Source organism: Diadema setosum, chromosome 20 (assembly GCF_964275005.1).
Source record: "Diadema setosum chromosome 20, eeDiaSeto1, whole genome shotgun sequence".
Classification (NCBI taxonomy): domain Eukaryota; kingdom Metazoa; phylum Echinodermata; class Echinoidea; order Diadematoida; family Diadematidae; genus Diadema; species Diadema setosum.
In genome coordinates, this window is record NC_092704.1 from 12,180,819 (window position 1) to 12,204,510 (window position 23,692).

Below are 23,692 nucleotides of genomic sequence, written 5' to 3' on the forward strand. Positions count from 1 at the left end.
TCCTAGGATATCTAGATACGCGGAAATTATAACTTCAAAAGAATTTATGAAGCAAAGGAATACTATTCCAGATCGATTCAATTCAATATAGTTATTCTTTATTTTCATCCAACAACTTAGTGATACATAATACAAATTTATATTTTATATAAATTTATATCTATTTATATCTTGAAATTAATATTTCTTCAAAATATTTGTAAGAATTACAGGTCATAAAGTGTGAGAGAAAATGTATGCATAGATGATTACATAGTGAGAAAGCAATGTATACCTTACCATAGTGAAAAAAAAAAGTAAATACAAGAAGGAGTAATAAGGCGAAGAATCTAAGATACCAGAGATCGCTTCCGTATTTTTGAATCACGCCCACTGCGTACGGCGTGCCGTCCATAACGCAGGGGCAGTTCTTCGGAGCCACACATCGTTCGTTCCACTCGTCCAGCACCTGTCCCTCGGGGCACTGACAACCCTCCTCGCAATCGTCGTCCCCGCACACCAGGGAGTGGATGTTCCTGCAAGTCCTGGGACACACGCACCGGCTGACCACCTGCCCGTATTTGCATCCTGTGACGACAGAAAATCCATGTACATCCACAAATTCACGGGAAGGTAAACACGTTAGCAGAAACTCACATGCTTTCATGATATATTATAAATCTCCATTCATTATATTTCCAATATATCGAACACAGTTATAACGTAATACCGGTTACAACGAAATGTAAATTAGGGCCGCAACGTTATCCGCTCTATGTTCTTTTTTTTATTGTTTATTTGTTCAGTAATAACGAAATTTCGATATACCGAAAGAAAATTGCCGGCCCCGAGGACTTCGTTAAAACGGGAGTTCACTGTATCTATCTATCTATCTATCTATCTATCTATTTGTATGACAATATCACAACAGATTTATTATATCGTATACACTGTACATGTACATGTAAGCAGCATTTGAGCAGATAGGCCTCAGGCAACTCACCGGGCATCGACGGGATACCCTTCCCCCTCCCCCATCTAATCAACTGATACAAGGCAGGATATAATGCGACCATTGCATGTAGTTCGCTGTCACTGGTGTCAAGAAATCATATCAAATCAAATCAAATCAAATCAAACCAAATCAAATCAAATGAAATCGTATCATATCATATCTAATCAAATTAAATCAAATCAAAACAAAACAAAACAAAACCAAGAACTACGATAGAAGACTGCTGTGAAGAGAGACCTGAAGGCCCTGTACATAAACAAACAGAGTATGATACTGGGAGGGCCTGGCAGCTGACCGGAAGAGATGACGTATTACCCTGAATTGGCGGAGAGGCTCATGACCGCAGCAGCAGACAATCGTGCCCGACATAGATAGATACATGTAGATAGATAGACGACGCACACATGTAGTGTGACCAAAGTAACACAAACTGTTACAAAACGCACAGGACTGGTGTGCAGTCACAAATGACGCTTCAATAAAAATCCAATCGGCGGCCCCGAGTTTGAAACACGTCAAGTACCCACGCCCTTGGACAAGACGTTTTTTTCCCACCATTTTTTTATTTTCTCTCTCGACCCAACTATACATGTATACCGTAAATAGACACCTGGCAATACTAGGGCAATGATAATGGCGGGGCCCTCTGGCCATGCTGGTAGAGCAGTGGCAACACTGAAGATGCTACCCTATATCAAAGAAATGATATCATTACGTCCAAGTCGAGCTAACAGCAACTGGAATAAGCCAGTTCGGAGTTAGCTCATGGGCACATTGGTACGAATTACCTTTCTTTTTTCTCAGTTGGTTAGGGGCACTTCACTCGTTTTCAGAGCGACATAATGCATAAGCTTTACGTAACAATTTATGGGATTCATCAATTCCGTTCAAACAAAGAATAAACTTGCGTAGACCAGATGAGCAGAATGATCTGTCAATTCACACTTGAGAAAGCATCCATTTCATTATTTTGCATTGGATGGATTGACAATCTCTTTCTATTGATATTGCCAAATACCACTTTTGCTGTCAGATGGATGTGCTGGCAAGCGGCATTTATAAGGATTACATGAATAATCATTACATGACAGATGCTTATCCCAGTAAATTTAAAAACCAGCATGCCTGTTGGTCCGAATGACCTTGTTTCTGCTCATGCGCAAAGTGGAACTCCGAACTGGCTTTTCCCACCCATAGTTATGCTTACCAGACGGATGCATTACTATCATGTGCCGAAGACACCAGTTATCCCTCAACCAAAGCACGAATGAGATTGAAAGAAAAACAACTTACCTCTGCATGGCACTTCTTCACAGTAGATAGTGCCACTTTCACACGTACTGAAAGTAAAAGAAATATGACATGTCATATTCTCTTTTAAGGTTTCGCCATTTGACTGTTTTAAATCTTGTTCTTCTTCCATTTCACATTTCAGTACATACAAAGAATGAGAACAAATAAAAGTTTGTCTAATTTCATTCCATTTTCCAATATCCCAATGATTAATGATAGGAACTGCACATTAACATGCTTGATACGTTTTATTGTGATTCCTGCTTCCTACTATTATGAAACGAAATCCGTTTCCAGTAAATGTGAAAAATAGAAAAGAAATAGAAAGAAATAGAAAAACACACACACACAACAATTGAAGCGATTGGAAGGAACTATTTCAGTTTTTGTTGCATTGAAAATTGTTTCAGCTTTCATCTCTAGGACTTATTGGGGAAAGTAATATCGGTTGAGATTTCCCATATTGTGTGTGAGTTTGTTTTTCTGGTTTACCATAATACCATCTTGAAACAAAATTTAAGAGAAAAGTTAGAGTACTGAAAGGAGGTGCACTTCATCAGGTTCTATAATGACAGGTACACACATACATACTCACACACAAACACACACACACACACACTAAAAAACACACATACATAGATAGCAATTGATCTATATCGATGTCTCAAACTTACCAAAACTCGCAGGGTTTTTCGATAAAAGCGCCAGGTTTGTGTATGCTGCCTTTTTCGTCGATGCACGGGCACTCACTTCGCGCCACGCACTCATCAGCAGTGTCCGAATAGATCTGCACGGTTTAGGAGAGGGCATTTACAGTTGTTAGTGGAGTTTGGGGCGCAAACGCGCATGTCCCTTCGAGAAAACATATTTTCCTCAGAGCTACGTGCCTCGGGAATGTCGGGAAAAATATGTATATACACACTCACATACACACACACACTATATATATATATATATATATATATATATATATATCTGTGTTTGTGTGTGTGTGTGTGTGTGTTTGTATGTGTGTATGTATATAAAGAGGGTATAAATACTGCAGGATTGGCAGGTGATTTGTTACACCTCTAAAAAGGCTATATACATATAATAGTTATGGTTACTGGTATCCTTACCGTGTTATTGGCGCAAAAGCAGCCCTCGTGGCAGATGTTCTGACTGAAAGGAAACGTTCGGCTCTGATGACTGCAAGATAACGGGTCCACGTGCGGGCAACGAAGAAATTCCCTGCCACTTGGGCACTCCTCAATTCCTGTAGGTGTGAAATTTTACGTTTATAAAGAAATCTAAAATGTGTAGGCCTCTTTAATCTATTTTAAAGTACGTGTATAATTTTTTTTTTAACTCTCTCAGATGATTAGCCGTGTTTTGTTCACATAATTTGTTTGTTGGAGTATCAAAAGGATGCAAAATTGAGGCAACCTATATTAATACTGAACTGTCGTACGTCCTTCCGGTGTTAACTATAATGATACTATTTCTTACCGAAGCTTAAACATAAATTATCTGGAGTAGGCGATTTCTCAAAACTCGCCTCACCACAAGATATAGCATGACAAGGCAACAAGCGCTTTCGGAGAACTCATCAGAGTTTTGAGGGGTGTCGTGTGTGTGTGTGTGTGTGTGTGTGCGTGGGTGTGTGTGTCTGAAGCAGGCACCATAATATGCTTGCGGTGAATTCTTTTTCACCACTTCGTTCCGAATAATGCACTGCTGCGAACTTCCTTGCGGCTCGTCGATTCGTTCGCACTTGATAGAAGCCAATGGATAGGTTGAACCAACAATCAAACAGCTCAATCGCACAATTTAGGATATAGTACGGTCTGCTATGTCGAAATATTGGATCCCGTGAGATTTTCGAGCCAAAATTGACTTTTTCAGCTAACTTAGTCAATTTGGGGGTGCTGAATCCAAAAAACTTTGGTTCCATTTTTGTTCGACCACGTCTTCAGCCGCCATTTTGAATTTCAAAATGGCCGACATAGCAAACTGTATTTTGACCCAGTTCTCATAATATGAGCATCATAGAAGGTTCAAATTTGATGCAAAAAGCATGTTTAAGATGTCAAACATTCTGATACACCATTTTGTGATATTGTAGATTGTTTTAATAAAATTTGAGGGCTGCCATCTTTAAATTCAAAATGGCCGCCATAGCTAAATGTATTTTTACCTGTATCTCAGGTTATAAGCATTATGGAAAGTATAAATTTGGGGCAAAAAGCATGCTTATGAAGTCAGACATGCTAATATAATAATTTTGTTTTAGATGATGGATCATTTTGGTTGGCAGCCATCTTGAAATTCAAAATGGCCACCATATCAAATGTAATTGGCTCTATATCTCATATCGTATGCATTGTGTAAGGTTCTAACTTGGGGCAATTCAATAAGAGCATGCGTATACTATCAGACTTTATGAAATATCTTTTTTCTGGAATGATGGTCCATTTTGATATTTAGTTGCTCATCTTGAAATTCAAAATGGCCGCCATACCAGAATGTAAATATTTGACCCATATTTCATGTTGTAAACAATACAGAAAGTTCACATTTCGGGCTTAAAGCAGGCTCATGACGTTGAACATTCAGATGCACTTTGATCCCCTCCCTAAAATTGCAGATCATTTTTTAGGCTGTCATCTTATCATTCAAAATGGCTGCTTTTCAGCTAATATCTGTGGTTACAAACAACTTTTAGGCATATCAGCGTTTATGGTGGTGAACATTGTACATTCTTTTACAAACACACACACACACACACACACACACACATAATTATATACATTCTGTAATAATGGACTATTCACATTGGCTGCCACTCTTGAAATTCAAGATGGATTTCGACCCATTGTTTGGTGCTGTAAGATCTTTACCCTGCAAACTCAAGCATGCTGGAGCACTTTCATGTAGGACCTATATGTGTAAGTCAATCACTTCAATAAATAGTAGTATTATTGCATAGGCTGGACTGCTTCCTGTAGGTACACTGCCATGTTGAAAATAATGCAAAATGGCTGCCATGGGAAACATTCCTTTAACAGCATTGCATTTGGGTAAAACTTGTGAATGGGAAATCATGTGATTCTGGTGTCAAAGCAAATGACTTTCAAAAGTGCCTCAATATATGTTTCTGAGTGACTAAATGCCCCCATTTAGATAATTTGGTTGCAGAGTTTAAATAAACAATATTAGCCGTGTACTAAAAAATTCATGGGATATTAACTTAGTTAATGTCTTCTAGGCTCATTCCCGCATGTGTTTTTGAAGTCACAGCACTTGATCCATCTGCTCTTTGAGACATCCTCAAATTTTCAACTTCAGCCTGCACCATGAAAGGCATGACCAAGCAGACCTTTGTTTTTCGCAACAATTTGCAGAGCATAATCTCTCAACAATGTCAATTGTACTATATCATCTCCTTCTCCAGTGATGGAGCAGACAACATGCGATGCAGTATTAAAAGTAAAGCAAAGATCCTTTCGGAGAATGAAGATGTCAGTGTCTATACGTATTAATCATCAATATCTCTGAAATTCACTGTCGTTCTTAATGTAGCATCTAATATATGCAATGGAATGAGGATATCTGCTTCCTCGTTGTGACGGGTGACAGTTCCCATGGCATTTTTGATGAACCCTTTGTTTCTTTTTTTTTTCTGTGATGTGGTATCTGTGTCAGATGGAATTGACTGATCAGTATTTCAACTTTCAGGCTGATTGTTGGGCTCAGTTTTGTGGGTTTCTAAGGCATGGGTATGAAAAATGAACCTTTGTTAGTGAGAACGAGGAGAAGGCCATTGTGAGATGAAGAGTGATTGAAGAATAACTTAAAACAGTAGAACTTATAACTTCCGATAATTGTATCGTCCAGCAATGACTGGATAATGACAGGTCTATCAGACTGTTGTACCGGTAGAAGTGTTATAAGAAGGTATAGTGCTCATCTTAAGCTTAATGACTTTTGATTGAATCTGACGAGGTGTATTTCAATTGCAAGAGCTGGATTTCTGGCCTTTTTCATATTATCCCAGATAGACTTTTTTTTTTTGATTCTTTCAGATACGAATTCTTAGTACAGAACATGAAAACTTCCCTTTCATCTCTTTCTGGAATATCCTGCTTGAAAGTTTCCGATACCTGATTGCCAAACACCACATTCATCAGTTTCAATGCAGTGACAATTTTTGAGATTACCCTCGTGTGATGGTGTTCTAAAATTGTTGAGGAATTCTGATGCATCCAAAGTACCACAGAACTGAGCTATTATTGCTCCTTTGTAGTTTTAGAATCATTGGCGGTACAGCAGTAAGCATCTTGAAAGTCTTGATAATTGAGGATGACACAAACAAGAGCAATCAGGAGAAAACCTACTCACTGACATTCCTTATTCATTCTGTGTTATTCCAGAAATACATCCAGCAATTAAAAGCTCCCTAATGAGTTGTTTCATTTTGTGGTCACAAGCTTGTGAATGGGATGCCTGGGATACCCGCTGGGCTGTAACGCTTACAAGCTTGCCCACACTTATGGGAAGTGGTATGGGACCCCCCCCCCCCCATGGCTTGATGACGTCATTGGCACCTCATCCTTAACGTCTGAATTTATGGCGGCCATTTTGAATTAAGAGATGGCTGTCGTTCTGTGTGACCTGAACATGAACGTTGGACACCACAAGCATGTGCATTACTGAAAATTTGATGCTCCTACAATAATTGCAACATGAGATATGGGTAAAAACGTTATGGCGGCCATTTTGAATTTCAAGATGGCAGCCTATAAATTGTATCAAAACAATACACAATATCAAAAAATGATATATAAGAGTGTCTGACATCACAATCATGCATTTTGCACCAAATTTGAAGCTTCTACAATGCTCACTGTATGAGATATGGTTCATAAAACTGTTTGCTATGGCGGCCATTTTCAAATTCAAGATGGCAGCCTACAAATTGTATCAAAACAATCCGCAATATCAGAAAAAGATATACCAGAGTGTCTGACATCGAAACCATGCATTTTGCACCAAATTTGAAGCTTCTACAATGCTCACTTATTGAGATATGGATAAAAATACAGTTTGCTATGGCGGCCGCCATTTTGAATTTGGCTGAAGACGTGGTCGAAAAAAATGGAACCAAAGATTTTTGGATTTAGCACCCTCAAATTGACAAAGTTAGCCAAAAAAAAAAATCAATTTTGGCACAAAATTCTCACAGGATTACATAGTAGCCTCTACTAATACCACACTTGCCCTAAAAGCAACTTACCACATGCGCTGTATCCCGACCACGTGATAGTCACGCCCGCACGGGCACACTCACTGATGTAAGCCAGGAATGAGGGGCATGTGTTCGTTTCGAGCATGTCAGTCAGGATTGCTCCACTCTCGCAGGCCAGTGTCATACAGTCTTGGATGTAGATGGCGCGCTCAACGGCTCCGTGACAGGGGTGGAACTCCGCGCTTGCCATCTCCGAGCATCTCGCAGTCGCCCGTGCACTATATTGGACGTCCACGTGGCAAAGACCAAGATCCGACGGGTATGCCGGTAACACTGGGTTCCCCAAGCAGGGATGGGAGAGCCAACTGTTGACGAATTCCCCGATATCGTTGCTCGGGCTGGTGGTAGACATGGTCATGTCATCGTTGATAGCGCCATTATAGATGCCACATAACCCCCAAATCTGTAGCGGTAAAGAGCACGAACAAATTAAAGGGGGGGGGGAGGAGGAGGGAGTGACAGGTGTATGATATGCTCAAAATTTGGGTTTGCAAGGTTTTATTTCCCTTGACCCAACTAACCACTAGCACACGCCCCCCTTTGTTGTTGTTTGTTTGTTTGTTTTTGCATATGGATCGTATTAGCATTATTTGATATGAAATTACCTGGCCCTTCATCGACTCCGAGACGATGATCTCCAACCTGGAGGCCCAGTCCCATTTCAAGTTCAATCCTATGTCAGCCGTGACGAGAAGGAAGTTCCCCGCCATGTTCCTCACTTCCACGCCGTAGGGTAGGATGAGGGGGAAGTCGACGAAGAAGTGGTCGCGACGAACGGTCCGGTCCGGTTTGAATCTGGCCAGGGGAGATGGATCGTTTGAATGGAGTGATCTATGTATAACAAGCCTTGGTTTTTAGGTGATCCGAGTATCCTCTCGGATCACCTTCTGTATCTTTACTGATTCTTTACTCTTCTGCAGTGCAACTATGCCAAAAAACCGCCAATTTTAAATCCGATTTTACTCGTCATGATGGATGGTGACCCCCCATTTTCTTTACGTATTCTGAAAGCTGATGAGTAGTACATGTCATTTCATGGGTTGGCGATGCTGTAAAAATGATTAAAATATATCAAATTTCTTAATAAAATAAAAAAAGTAAATTTTCAAAATGACGTCATCAAATTTCAAGTTCACTCTAGCGTATCTCACTTATCCTTTGCCGATTTTCACCCATATTTCAGTATGTTGTAGCTTATTAAATGTTCATTAATGTATAACAAAATTTTAATTGGATGACGGCATCACCTCGTTAAAATGGATTGAAAGTAATCTTGTCAAATTTGACCAGTTTGCGTGTTATCTGTATGGGAGTGCATTTTTTCTGGAAATGAAAATTCACATGACTATCTTTATCGAGCACTAGCTCACCTATGCTTCGGTGAATTTCTCCCAGATTTTAATATGTTGTAGCTGAGACTTTGGGCTATCTTAATGTACCCTCCATTTTTTCATGTGACGTCGGAATCACGTCGAAAAACTTGGTTGAAATTAAAGCTTATCTTCGATGTATTGAGATATTTCTTTCTGCAACTTTCTTTGCAATAACTCAAGAAAAACAGCCCTTATCACCCTCATATTTTGCACATGTTTAGTTCATGTCACGTACATTATTTCATAAAATAGCAACTACTTGATCGGACACCATCTTGGGTATGTAAGTTAAGGGTCAAAGGTCATAAATGTTTCATCCTGTATCTTGGTAAATACCGTTCCTATCTCTCCCATATTTTTCACACGCAAAGACCATGTTACAAGAATCATTTCACAAAGTTACCACTTTTTGCTCAGATGCCATCTTGTCTGTGCAAAGTGGGGTCAAAGGTCATGTGTACTTCTTTCTGTATCTTCGTTATGACGTGCTATCTCTATGGGACGGAATTTTTCTAGATGTGAAAATTGACATGATTGTCTTTATCGAGCACTAGCTCACTTACCCTTCGGTGAATTTCTCCCCGATTTTAATATGTTGTAGCTGAGGCTTTGCGCTATCGTTATGTGGTTATGTGCCTTTTGTTTTTTCATACCATGTCGGGATCATGCTAAAAAACTTGGTTTAAATTAAACCCTATCTTCGATGTATTGAGATATTGTTGTTGTTGTTGTTGTTGTTGTTTTTTTTTTTTTTTTTTGTTTTTTAGTGGACCACTCTTTTCCATACTTATACTTCTCTGTTAACCTTCCAAGTAGTTGGGGCCTAAGGGCTCAAAATGGGCTGTTTGGTTCAAATTCTTCCAAAAGCACCAAATTTGGCTCATAGGTCCCTTGTACCATACTCTTTCGATTTTTGATGGGCATCAAGACTAAAAACCCTTGGGGCCGCCATATTGGTGAAATCCAATATGGCCGCCATCCGGGTTAAAGGTCAACTGCAGTTACAAATTGAAAAGGTTGATCAAAGTAATGAATCCTATGTGGAAGGGTTTACGGGGTTAGAGAATGGGATTCTAAATGTCACTTCTGCAATTCAAGGTCACTAATCACCTCTCAAGGTCACTTTAAAGGTCAAATAATGGTCAAATCAGGCATTTCGGGCATTTTGGGAAATGGCGTCTGTGAGCATTCAACTGGAATTTACTGGTACACCTATTTTGTCCCATTTGCCATTTCTTCCATACTTCTTCAATGATCAATTAGGGCCAAGAGCGGTTCCATCCCCTTACATATCAATAATGATTGCTTAGCTAGACTTGAGATAAGTGGGATTCGAACCCGCGCCGGAACACAAGTCCCTAGACCGCAAGCCATATGCTACCGACTGAGCCACCTCGTCACCTTTCATGGTCAATTATATAACTTTCCAGCTGGCAAGCGATATGATTCTCCTCCTGCTGCAATTGGTGTATGCCTGCCCTCCCTTGGCAAGACAGCGTCTGCTTCTTCAGTGAAGGAAGCAATGGCCGAAGCTTCCAGGGAATCGAGTTCCTCAATCCAGGTCAGACCAGTTTTCTAGGGGCAGTAAACTAAATTTGATCATTAAAGTCCTTTAATGGCAGTATCTTATCAGAGTAGGTGAAGACAATTCAGCTGAAGGTTTTTTCTTATCTTTTTTTTTTAATTCTCTTTTTATCAAACGAAACCGTTTCTTTACTGAAAGCGCAAATGACTAGGGAAACTGAACACCTATTGATGGTGTATGGGATACTGATCCTGAAGAAAATAATCTTAACATTTTTGCGCAGCACCACTGTGCAGTCCTCTGACAAGAGGTGGTGGTGGCACCACTCAAATCTCAAATTATGATTGGAAGAGCGTAGCGGCTTGCTGAAAATTAAGATTGAATAATTAAGAACTGCCCTCATTACCAGCGCACAGATATCCAAGAATAAATGGGACGGACAACTCATCCTGAGCACCTGATTCGAGACGGAAATATCCAACAGGAATTGTGATCTCACAATCCTTCAGTCCAACAACTTAGATGCGATCTCCGCAAAGATATCCTTACAAAGGATGACATAATGTTTTCTGAAAGCATTTTCTGAAAACAGTATACAATCGCACGAATGAGCATAACATCACATTTTCGGTAGTGTGCTTTTTTTAATCCCTTTGATCTGAGGGAGTTACGGGTGGGTCGTAGTATTGAAAAGATAAAGGCCTTTTCAGCTCTTTGCTGTACAGCATACCTCTCTTCCAGAGCCCAACATCAGGCACTGACAGGGTGCGACATTACTTCAGACTTGCTTTGATGTGGCACGCAAAATGCCTAAGCAGTATGGATCAGCAAACCAGAGCTCACTGACACATTAACTACTTTAATAATCGTGCTCATGTCCAGCAAGGACTGATGAACAACAAGGTTTATGGGGTAGCCGGCGTCAACGAGGGTAGGCATCATCTCGTCATAACGTGGGAGCAGATCATCAGAAACTACCCTATCTGCTCTAGCGGCGCTGTATCAACATTTCGAAGATGAGTGCTGCTGCAAGTGAGTTTCTACTGGAATCATGACGGCATGGGTCATGATGTGATCCCTGACTTCAGGGAGTGGAGTTGGAGGAAAGATGGCACAGGTACAGGGCAATTACTAGTACTATCAGCCACCCTCCGCAATGCTTCAGTCAGTACCAGATTTCATTCTTCTGCACCACAGCTGTTTCAAGGCATGCATTGGGAGGTGGAAAACATGGAAATGAAAAAAAAATAATGAAATGAATGAATGAATGAATGAATGAATGAATGAATGAATGAATGAATGAATGGATGAATGAAGGTGAAAATGCACAATGTAGAGCAGGTGTCAGACGAGCCATGGTCAGTAGTTTGATATTGCTGCAAAATTAAAGGGGGGGGGGGGAGGGGATTGAGGGCCTATCTGACGGGAGGAGACATTGTCGCAATGCCAGCGTCTCGAAGAAGTTATTTTCGCTGTCACAACTAATGCAATTTCCAGGGCGACGTCCAAGACGTCTTCAAACAAAGGGACAACTTATTTGCTTGGAAGTCACGGGGATGTTGGCACGGCTTTTGCAGTCGCAGGGACTTATCAGAGACGTCTTTTCTCAGCGACTTCTCCCTTTCGTCGCCATTCTGTTATTACGGTCTCCACAAGATGCGGGGACATCTCGAAGATGTTGCAGACAAATTTAGTCCCCACGACATGGCCACAGTGATGGAGACTTCGCAGAGACGTCTCGGAGACAAGCTGGAAGACGGAAATAGTCTCTTCAAAAATCGAAAATGTTCGATTCTCCTGCGAATCCTGGAGATTGGGCTCGTCTCCAGGAGACGTGCGTCGTAGAGATGTTGCGGAGAGTAGAGTTGCAACCTATAGTGTTCAGACCAACGAGATACCAACTTATAAAGTCTTGTGATATCATACCAATTTGCGTCCAAGCACTTTGGATAGAATCTTAATAGACCTTAGAAGGTGTCATGAAAGTTGTACTATAGCATATCTAATCTGTACCCTGTTAATGGTGTCACTGTGGCACCTGTGAAATATGCTTGTTCCCTACATGGCGTCACCAGGACCGTTGTGTTCTCTGAACGGCATATTTAGCTGTGGAGGCACATAAAAATTCCTATAAGGACTTCAGAATCGAACTTTGATACACAAGTTCGAAAATAGCAAATTGATACCAACCTGATGTACTAAAAACTCTCTTAAACACGACAGATTTTTTTTTCTTTTTTCATCCAGATTAGGAGTGATCTTCATAATTATTATTCCATTGAATTTATGAATATCTATTGTGACTGAGGATCCCTGAACTGCAACAGAGAAATAAAAACACTTCTCTTTTTAGTGGCAGCGTCAAGGACGCTGGTACTATAGAGAGTAGCCCCCCCCCCCCCCCCCATTGCTAAACTATTAATATATTCGGTAGCAATAGGATTCTATTTCTCATATATGTATGTTTTTAATTGCATTCCTTGCAGATGAAGATGAAAATAATAATCCAATGATCAAATCCTGAAAACTCTTTAAAAGGGCGTTACCCATAATTCTAACTAGCTCTTTTGGCTGTCATTAATGCAAATGCAAATATATTGAATTCCGTAAATATGACCAGTCGGTGAGGACATTTCCTCTTAGCGCCTGTAATGTAAAAATAATTGATGGAATGATTGTGACATGAACTATGATGTTCCAAAGGGAGACCTTATAAGAACCTTTAGGGATACCTTATAAGGAAAAGTTGACATCAGACCATAAAAACAACTTCAGAATCGAATTCCTTGACCCATAAAACCTCTAAAGCTGACTTTTCAAATTTTTGTATAACTTGAAAGGTTTTGAATACTGGCCACGTAGGTGGAAGCCATATTGGATTTTGCAAATATGCCGCCCCGGAGGGCGCCCTTCACAAGAAATACGCCTTTTTCAGCCGTCGACAACTGCAATTCTATTACTAAGGCTGGCATTTCTGAAATATTGTCTATGCATGGGCAAGCCATTTTTTTTTCAATAAACTGTTATGAATACAATGGCTTGACCCCTAAATGACCTTAAGGTGACCTTAATATAAGGAAAAATTGACTTCAGACCATAAAAACAACTTCAGATTCGAATTCCTTGACCCAGAAAACGTCTTAGCCTGACTTTTTAAATGATTGTAACCCTTTTATGTTTTCAAATGCAAGTGACCTTTAAACCTATATGGCGGCCATATTGGATTTTGCCAATATGGCCGTCCCAGAGGGCACCCAAAGAGATTTTTCTCCTCCCCACCACTAGAGGGCGGACTCTACAATGGAGTCAGTGATTTCATGGGGGCCGCCATAGCTCACTTAACAATGGCGGACTTTGCGTACTATGTATACATTTCTACAGCGCGTATTACGCGAACTTCTGAACTTTTACGCGAGTACGCTCTTGATTTTGGCTGCTCCTCGGTTGCTCCTTTGCTAGCGTGTTAGCACGAGGGGTGAGCCTACCGTTGTACCTCCTCGTTGTCATCCAATGCTCCCCTTGCGCTCACAAAACAATAGTACAGGGCGTATGAAGACTCCGCACTCTAGCAGTCACTGGGGAAAATCTCTTTGAGGGCACCCTTCTTGGCGCCCATCAAAAATCGAAATAGTATGGTTTGGGCTACATGTGTGCCAAATTTTGGTGCTTTTGGAAAAATTTGAACCAAAAATCCCTTGCGCCCCCCACTAAAGCATATTCTCAGTTATTCTACATAATGTACATATCGTATCTTATCATGTTATGATTATACTGTACGATTCACATTTCGTTATGTATTTTTTTTTAATTGATCAAATGATATGATTGTTTAATGCATGCTTAGTATTTGTTTACTCTCTGTTGGGTATCTATTGGATGGGGAAAATCGTGTTGAAATTGAATTGAATTGAGAAAAAAAAATGAATTGAATGCAGCCATGTATACATTTATGTCGCATCATGACCACAGTTCAATTCGCGTATGTATACAGACCTTGTGTTTATACCAAAACAAACTTTTGTACATTCCGATGAAGTCTCATCTAATTTATGTTTTGTATAATTTTCGTATGTATTGTGATATATGTGAGAAATATGACACTAAATTGAAATAAAATAAAATGAAATGAAATGTCTCAAAGCCATGTGCTTTCCGTAAAGAGACGCCAAACATGATTTACTTCGTCTCTTACAGTTGCGTAGAGTAGGTTTGCACTGTGGAGATGATGACATTATATAGATGATGACTGGCGGGGAGGGAACATACCGAATATTCCACCCGAAGGGTTTGAAATGCTATTGTGGGAGGTTATGAATCCCGAGACGAAGTCGAGGGACTTATGGCCTCCCGAAATAGCATTTCAAACCCTGAGGGTGGAACGTTCGGTACATGTTCCCGACAACAAAAGTCATCATCTGTTATATTATATGGGTTAGTCAAATACTAGTACGTCAACGTCAACCACCAGCACAACGCACTCGATCGCTCGCGCAGATCGCTCGCGCAGCAGTGCCAAATCAAAGAGGTTCTATATGTAATAGAGTAAGCGCTCACCATTCAGTGCGCACAAAATGAAAACGGGGCCGGTGGCGAGCGCGCACGAAAGAGGTCGACTACCGGAAGCCTGAACCCGGAAGTGCCTATAGTAATACACGTAAAGTACAGCTGCGAAGATGGGGTTGGGTTGGAGAAATCATTTTAATTTTAAGGAAAATCAATATTTGTCCATATGCCTCCGGATTTTATAAGAGAGATACATTCTCAACACAGTATACGTATTTTGATGAAAAAAGGACTTGCTCTAATGTGTCAAATATGTGCCTTATGAAGCCAAAATTGCCAAACAGGCATTCATACTACATAAAGATTGCATGCAGAAAGGTACAGTGTATACTCTTTGGTATGGAAGTACTGATTTCACATAATATATGTCACTTAGAAACATCAGACACACCACATACAACTGAACACACACTCCCACACACATACAACACATGAGTTATGCGCATGGTCTGGACTCAAGACATGCATTGTGTGTGTGTGTGTGTGTGTGTTGTGTGTGTGTGTGTGTGTTGGAATTTGAAAAAAAAAGTGGTTTGGTGTGTACGTGTGTTTGCGTGTGTGTGTGTGTGTGTGTGTTTGTTGTGGGTGTGTGTGGGAGTGTGTGTTGTATGTGTGTCTGATGTTTCTAAGTGACATTATATTATGTGAAATCAGTACTCCCATACCAAAGAGTATACACTGTACCTTTCTGCAATCTTTTTATGCAGTATGAACGCATGAATGCCTGTTTGGCAATTTTGGCTTCATGTTAAGGCACATATTTGACACATTAGAGCAAGTCCTTTTTTCATCAAAACACATATACTGTGTTGAGAATGTATCTCTCTTATAAAATCCGGAGGTATATGGAAAAATATTGATTTTCCTTAAAATTAGAATGATTTTTCCAATGCAACCCCATCTTCGAAGCTGTACTTTACGTGTATTACTATAGGCACTTCCGGGTTCAGGCTTCTGGCAGTCGACCTCTTTGCTAATGGCGGCGGGTTGTTCAATTAGCCCCGCTTCTATATGCGAGCGCGCGCTCTATTACATTATAGAACCTCTCAGCCAAATTCACTGTACGCGTATACGCGCGCGGTCCTAGGCCTTCTGTCATTAAATGTTACGTGAAAATGTTTTCCCATGGGAGAACATTACAAGAATGTTCGCCCATGGGCGAACATAACGAATGTACCTCCATCACGTGACTGTGTTTAGGCAATCACTAACCGGTATTTGACTAACCCATTTGATATTAGATATTAGCAATGGTGGAGAAGGTGGTAATAACGGGAATTATAAAATGGGTTCAAGAATGTAGCCAATTGGAAGCGCTGAAATGAGTCACGCGTGCTTGTATTAATTTCTCACTAACATCCGGATCCACGGCCGACGTCACAATGTTTGCACTCGCAGTGCGCACTCAATTAGTTGTTACAAGTGCGTCGCGCGCTACTATACGCGCTGTCAATCCTGTAAACAACTTCTAGTTCGGGCTGCCGGCCGGCCTTTCTTGTGTGCATAACATGTGTGGCATACGTATACTCTTATACGTACAGTACTTATATGTGCGAGATTTCCGAGTGCGACGTGTTTGGAACGAACATCTTCGGACATCTTGATCCACAAAGGTACGTGAAAAATGTTGTTAGTTTTCGACCCATTTTATAAAACAAATGATGCACAGGATTATTTCGTGGCGTTAGTGGAGACGCAGCTCACTCTCGGGTATCTACAATGTAGTGCAACATGCACTCGGCTTCGCCTCGTGCATGTTTCACAATTGTAAATACCCTCGAGTGCGCTACGCCTACACTAACGCACTAGAGCTATCCCGTGCATCATTTGTATATCAACCCATTGCCTTTGAGAATCTGTCTTTTCTAAATTGTGAGTTTTAGAGGAAACGTGCACAGGGACCCTTTTTCACCTCCCGGTCTGTCGTCGCCCCGATCTACTATCTGGACCCTGTTTTATAAAGCTGTTCATAAAGTTACGCATGACTTTACGAACGACTTTAATATTGCAAGCCAAGTGCGTTTCCCAATCATTTTTATTTCAATAGCTAGAGTGAAATTTGCAGATGATAATGATTATTCTTACATGTTACCACACATTTTAGGTTAAAATGGGCGCACATAATGGCACTTCATATTCCAGTCGTTCGTAATGTCATGCGTACCTTTACGAACAGCTTTGTGAAACAGGGCCCTGTACTTACAACAGAGTTTCGGTGGTGTTGTCGAACTTTATCACGGAAAGTTTCACGTACGGGTCGCAGGCAGTGTTTGCGAGGTAGCAGTTGTATCCCAGACGAAGGTTGAAGGTAAGTCCTCTGTAGTCCATATCGTCGCGAGGTTCTACCAACAGGTGCTCACAGGCCTCGAGAGAAGTTAAAGAAAGGTTAAGATACCCACATGTATCACGATGAACTTAATCTACTTTTGCGAGATAGATTACGTTAGAGTTTGCGCACTTAGTTTCAGTTTCAAGGGCACTACAGATAAAGTAATTGCTTTACAAAGAAATACAGAAGAATGAGGAAGATAAACCTGAAAACCTGACAAGGACTATGAGAGAATCAACTGAGAGAAAGGTGACGAAATAATTCTTTAAAAATATATCAACATTCAGACGCAATGATGAAATGAACTTATTTGAGATATCATACATAAAATGAAGTACCCTATATAGGCATCTAGATTCCGATCATAGAAAGGATTCCGACTAAGTTGAGAATTGCAGTTCAGGGATTAAATCATTAACGTATGTACACTGCCACAATGATGGAAAGCATCATCATCATCATCACGACAGATGGAGTGATCCACTGACCAACTCTCGTCTCATCCTACCTGGTTGATGCTGTAAATCAATCCGTCGAATGTTCTGAAGATATTAAGATAACTTCCCGTGACGCTGCACAAAGCCCCACAGAGAGTCGAATTTCTCACGCAGTCCCATGTTCCGTTAGTGCACGTGCTAAAGAGTATCATAGAAAATAACTGCGTGCATTCATTTGTGATCCGCTACAACAAAAGGATCCGAAAGTCGGGGAGGAAGATTTTCTGAAAATGATATGACAATATTCCCTTACTCTTCCACTTGAATTTCATAATATGTATAACATGACTCTTGCTCGCACTAAAAAAAAACCAACAACAACAAAACAAAACGAAACAAAAAACGCTTGATGCCTGTGCACAGCACGTAGCTTCGCAGCTTCTTCTGCTATAATTGAATTGGTTTCTGACCCTGAATTTCGTCTATTGACTTTGATGTACCATAGATAGCAGATACACGTTTGTACCCTCAACGACTGAATCGACTCATAGAGTACATTTCATCTGGAATTCTTCAGAATTCATGACATTTTGAGGGTCTGCAATGCCGATGGCCACCAGTCTCAAACCGAAGCGAAATCGACACAACGCTTGCGTGGGCAGCCTAGCTGCGGAAGAGCAGTCGAGAAGAGAATCATGGAAAACCGAACGCGATCATCGTCCGCTTCTCGACGTACAACACCGGAGAGAGAGAGAGAGAGTGTGTGTGTGTGTGTGTGTGTGTGTGTGCACAAAGCCAAGGCCAAACTGAAGGGAATGCCATTCTGCGTCAACGAATCCCTCACAGCGTACAGACAGCAACACCTCAACAAGGCTCTGCGCCACACCAACGTTCTGAGAACGTGGACGTACGACGGAAGGATCACAGCCCTCACGAAAAGCATGAAGAAAGTAGCCATACACAGTGAAAAAGACCTCGAGAAACTTGAAAGACTAAGTTTTCTTCTCAAACTTGTGTCGAACACTTAAACAGTTGAAGGACTTAACCTGGTCTTAAAATACCCATATATCTCATTTGATACAACAGTTACATCAAATAAAAATGCAGTTATGTGTTTAATGTTTAAGAGTAGGATTCACTTGAAGTGTTCGACTTTGGATCTTAATTTTTTTTTGTTCTCTCCAGCTCAGACTGGTTTTGTGATATGTGTTTATATGATGACTTGCCATTCAGCGTAAATGACAGTCAAGATTGTAAAAGTATGCGTCAGTGTCAAAATAATAAGCTCAATCAAGTTAAAGTGTCGTATGATTTACTGAACGCTCTAAAAACTTATTCTGGTATAAATATCGCACATCTTAATATAGATGCGTACTCTCGTCAAAAATATAGATGAAATTCGACTCACAATGCAAAATCACATGTTCATGTAAATTATTAACTCTATGTGAAACCAGGCTAGATGATTCAATTACTGACGAAGAGATAGGAATACCGGGCTTTAGGATAGCCAGGAGAGACAGAAATAGACAAGGCGGTGGTGTAATCGTGTATATTTGTGAGACCTTAAACTTCATCAATACAGAAGATTTGCACATCGGAGGATTAGAGTTATGGTGCAGTTATTCTGACTCATATGCTCTTGTATTCGATTCGTTTGAAACAGTTTTGCAGACTGTCGAAGTGCAACAAATTGAATATATTTTGATTGGAAATCTCAATTGTGATCAAGATCAGGAAAACTATCACACAGTAGTAAACGTTTTCTTGAATTGATTAAAGATTATAGTTTGAAGCAATATGTTATGAGGCCACACGTGTGATTGAAAACACTGCAACAAAAATAGATCTCGCACCCACGTCATGTAATAAAATCTTACATTGTTATGCTATTCCAGTCAGTTTGAGTGATCATTATTTGATTGCAGTGACGTGGGGAAAATGTTATATCTATTCACGTAATGTTAAGAAAATTGATGTTAATACATTGATAAAATATCTGCAGGAACATTCCGTGAATGATGTCCTTGAAATGAATGATTATCTGAAAAAGCCTGTGAGAAATGGGTTAAAAGATTTAAAGCCTGTTAAAAGGAAAAGAGTGAGAAAAACAGAAGTCTCCATGGATGAATAAAAAATACTGGAAACCATGCGAGAAAGAGATAATATTAAAAACAAACCCAAAGAATGCAGATTTCCTGCTGATTGGCAGCGATATAAAAAACCTAAAAACCGCGTAACTTCTTTGATTCGTTCAGCAAAACGTGCGTATGTTGTAGACAGTATTTCTAAGAATAAGGGAAATTCCAGTGTTATATAAAAATTAGTACGATTTTTGATACTAGGCAAGAAGACATCCAATATTCAAAAGGTAAAATTTAATGGTGAAGAAATAACAGATGGTAAAATTATAGCAAATGTGTTTAATAACCATTATGCTGATGTTGTGAGATGTAGAGAAGCATTGATTGATTTCCAGGCAAATCCTGATCAATTTCTAAACCAAATGTCACCTGATGTCTTGTTTTATTTCACTCCCGTTACTGAGAAGGATTTGTTGAAGATAGTAAAGGAAATACCCAGCAATAAAACAACAGGACTTGATTATATTCCTTGTAGTGTAATTAAGGACTCAGTTGAATGCATTGGTATATCGTTGACACATATATTAAATCTGTCAGTGATAGAAGGTCATATTCCTGATGAATGGAAATTAGCTCAGATAACTCCCGTGTTTAAAAATGGAGATGTTTGCGATCCCCGCAACTATAGGTCGATTTCTGTGTTACCCGTCCTATCGAAGGCAATGGAAAAAGTTGTTTTTAAGCAGACTTACACATATCTCATGAAGAACAATATCTTGTGTCGGAATCAATTTGGTTTGACGCCAAACCACTCGACAAGCCTTGCACTCTTAGAACTCACTGAAAAATAAACGCACCGCCATTATAGTAGGCCAGCCAAGACGATTTTTTTTACTTTGGACGGCAAAATTTGTTAATGCTAAGTTTCCCAGCTGAAAGTCTTGCAAAAATACTGAATTTTAGCGTACGGCCGGATGTCAAGCGCGTTTTTGCCAAAAAATGCCTTTTTTAGCCCAAAATTTGAAAGAATGTCAAAAATCACGATTTTTATTTTTTTATCGAAATAAGTAATGGTTGATAAGTACCTTTCAAACTAGAAATGTGTTATCTTCCATTTCAAGTTTAGAACCTGACTAATATACATTTGAATGTAGAATATTACACGCACATATATGGCGCAATGAAATATAAACCGTGATTTACTCAAAATTGTACTTTGTAAAATCTACCAATACTTCAAAGTTTTTTTACACTACCTAAATCAATCTATTCAAAAGTTTTTATTTTTTCGAAATATAATATATGTTCTGATATGTTATGCAGCAAAGAAATTATAAGATAAGGCGAAAGATAACTCGTTTTATGTTATCCTAAATGGGACGATGTATTTTTACTGGACGCGCATTTTGAATGAAAAATCGAATGTATAGCGTAGGCCCATATATATTGTGTATGGTATAGTGCGTGTAAGTATATTCTTACATAATCGGCGACGTCAATGGACAGGTTGAATAGCTGACTGCAAAAACCCTTTGTGGCACCTTGATATGACTGAAATGTGCTTCTTTGCACACAAAAAAAAAATACAAAGAGGGGTGGTCATTAGTGTTGTTACCATGGCAACTGATCATTATTAGGTCACTCCCTGAAAATTTCAAATATTCATGATTATAAAACGTACAAGTGTTGAAACATTTTTTTTTGTGTGTGTGTGTGTGTGTGTGTGAAAAATGTATCAATCTAACTAATCTATGTTTAACAATGAAACCTAAGAGTTATATATGAATTGTTTACTCTGTTTGGAAATGGTTGTCATGGAAACCGTGATAACAAATCACGTTTTACTGGGAAAAATTACGATACCAAATCTCCCATCCTGCATACTCACCCCTTCCCCCGAGAATGCTTGGGAATTCATGGTTATCAATACAATGCTATATAGTTTGCATTCTCAGGCCCTGAAACGCAGCCCTGCAAGGGATAGGCACGAAATCACTTTTACTTTTGTAATGTTCTAAGGCGAGGTGTTTGCATTTTATTTTGATCTATCCTCCCGAAGACTTACTAAATGTTTCTTTTATGATGGTTGATTGTTTACATGAACGTTGTTTGGAACGCACACTTATTCGGCGACATAAGAATATTATAAATGTACCCCAGATACTTGTGTGAAAAAGTAAGGCAAATATCACCCTCAAAAAAGAAAACAAGAAGTAAAAAAGAACTAGAATTGAAATGCGTACAATGCAATAACAGCCTCATTTCCCCTTCCCATCATTAAGTCGGTTAAATTATCTAGTCTATAGTACAGATTATATTTATCCTTAGCCAAGTTCTATGTCCTTGGAGCAGACATGTAACAAATTGTTTGTTTGCAATTCGATTTTTTTTTCTATATTATCACATCTTTGTGAAAAAAAAATCATTTCAGTTATCACCAACACTCTATATTCCCAGTCAACCAACAAAACGTACTACACAATGTGCACACCACGCCCGCAACCACCGTCTCAAACAGCGTTCACGGACTATATCAACACACAATGAAATACAGTAAACAGTAAACGGGACAATTTCTCTTTTTTTAAATAATGATTTGCCATTAGCGTACATTTACTAGAATAGCAGCACTTGACATCAATGTTGCTGGTTACCAAAATTCTGATAGAAATACCATACACAGTAAGAACATGCTTGAATCCTGCAAAATATAAATAAGAACCTCAGTCTCGATTTGTGGACATCTAAAAACAAAAACACAAATTCCATCTGAAAGCAATCTTCTTAATGATTAAAAGCATTAAAAGAGAATGAGTCCTCTGTGAAAATTTTTATCATGAACAAATCTCTGTGACATACATCCAAAGACTTTGAAAATCAACAATACAAATTGCACTGACTACATTAACTGCATTGATAAACTCATTTTTTTAATGTGACATATACTATGTGTCCACCATCACAAACGTTACACCAGTAAGAAAAGCAAAACTTTCTCTTTAGGCAATATTTCAATATCTCTATCTTTTTCACAGTTTGTGGTTACATATCCTAGCTAATTATGACTGTACGCTGTTGCATTGAACTTTCGTCACTGTACAACTAAATTAGAATGGTGACTGCCAAATTTTTAAGATTCTGCTTTTAGTCTGATATCATTTTTGTGTTCCGCAGACCAGTGTGATAAGATATCTGTACTGAGTATTTGTCTCTCCGTGAAGAAGAAGAAAAAAAAAAAAGAAATCACCTCTCCAAAATACGTGGGTATTGCTACCCTCTAATACTTTCCCTTATTCTAAGTACCAGTATACATTGCTGGGGCCCTGAATAGCTAACATATATTGCAGTATTACCAACATCATGACAATTACGGCACATGTGAAAAAAAAAAAACAACTGGCAAAACATACATCTTGACCAGATCATATTCCTTTTCACTACTTCTTGTACTTGGTGTTTGGATTGGAACCTTTTACTTATGTCTTTCATATCTTAAACTAGAAAAAAACATGCTCTGTGCTATTTCCCTTCAGATTCACGAACTGTTCCTTTGTGAAGATTTCTCTTTTTAAGCACTTCAATATGCAGTTTTCTTTTTCTTTTCTGGCCAACATGTCATATATTTTCCTCCATCTGATGAAGAAAGGCAAAGTTCACTTCCCTTTTGTTGACTCCCCCCATAAAACCAAAAACAATAGACATTCCAATCTGACAGGATTAAAATGTTGGCGTTTGGGCTTCAAAGGAAATAAGAGGATCAATTTCCATGAACTACTAGTATGCGGCTTGTAACCGTGAGTCTCAAAG

General features: G+C 39.4%; 1 protein-coding gene across 1 annotated transcript; it reads right to left on the reverse strand.

The window, feature by feature from the left end:
- Window positions 1–329: 329 nt before the first annotated feature.
- Window positions 330–17,363, reverse strand: LOC140243422 (BMP-binding endothelial regulator protein-like). The gene is made up of 6 exons (XM_072323102.1): window positions 17,239–17,363; window positions 8,180–8,369; window positions 7,563–7,977; window positions 3,406–3,542; window positions 2,962–3,074; window positions 330–567 (listed from the first exon to the last, which is right to left on the reverse strand). Exons 1-6 carry the CDS (start codon window positions 17,361–17,363, stop codon window positions 330–332), a joined length of 1,218 nt encoding a protein of 405 aa, XP_072179203.1.
- Between the last annotated feature and the right edge of the window lie 6,329 nt (window positions 17,364–23,692).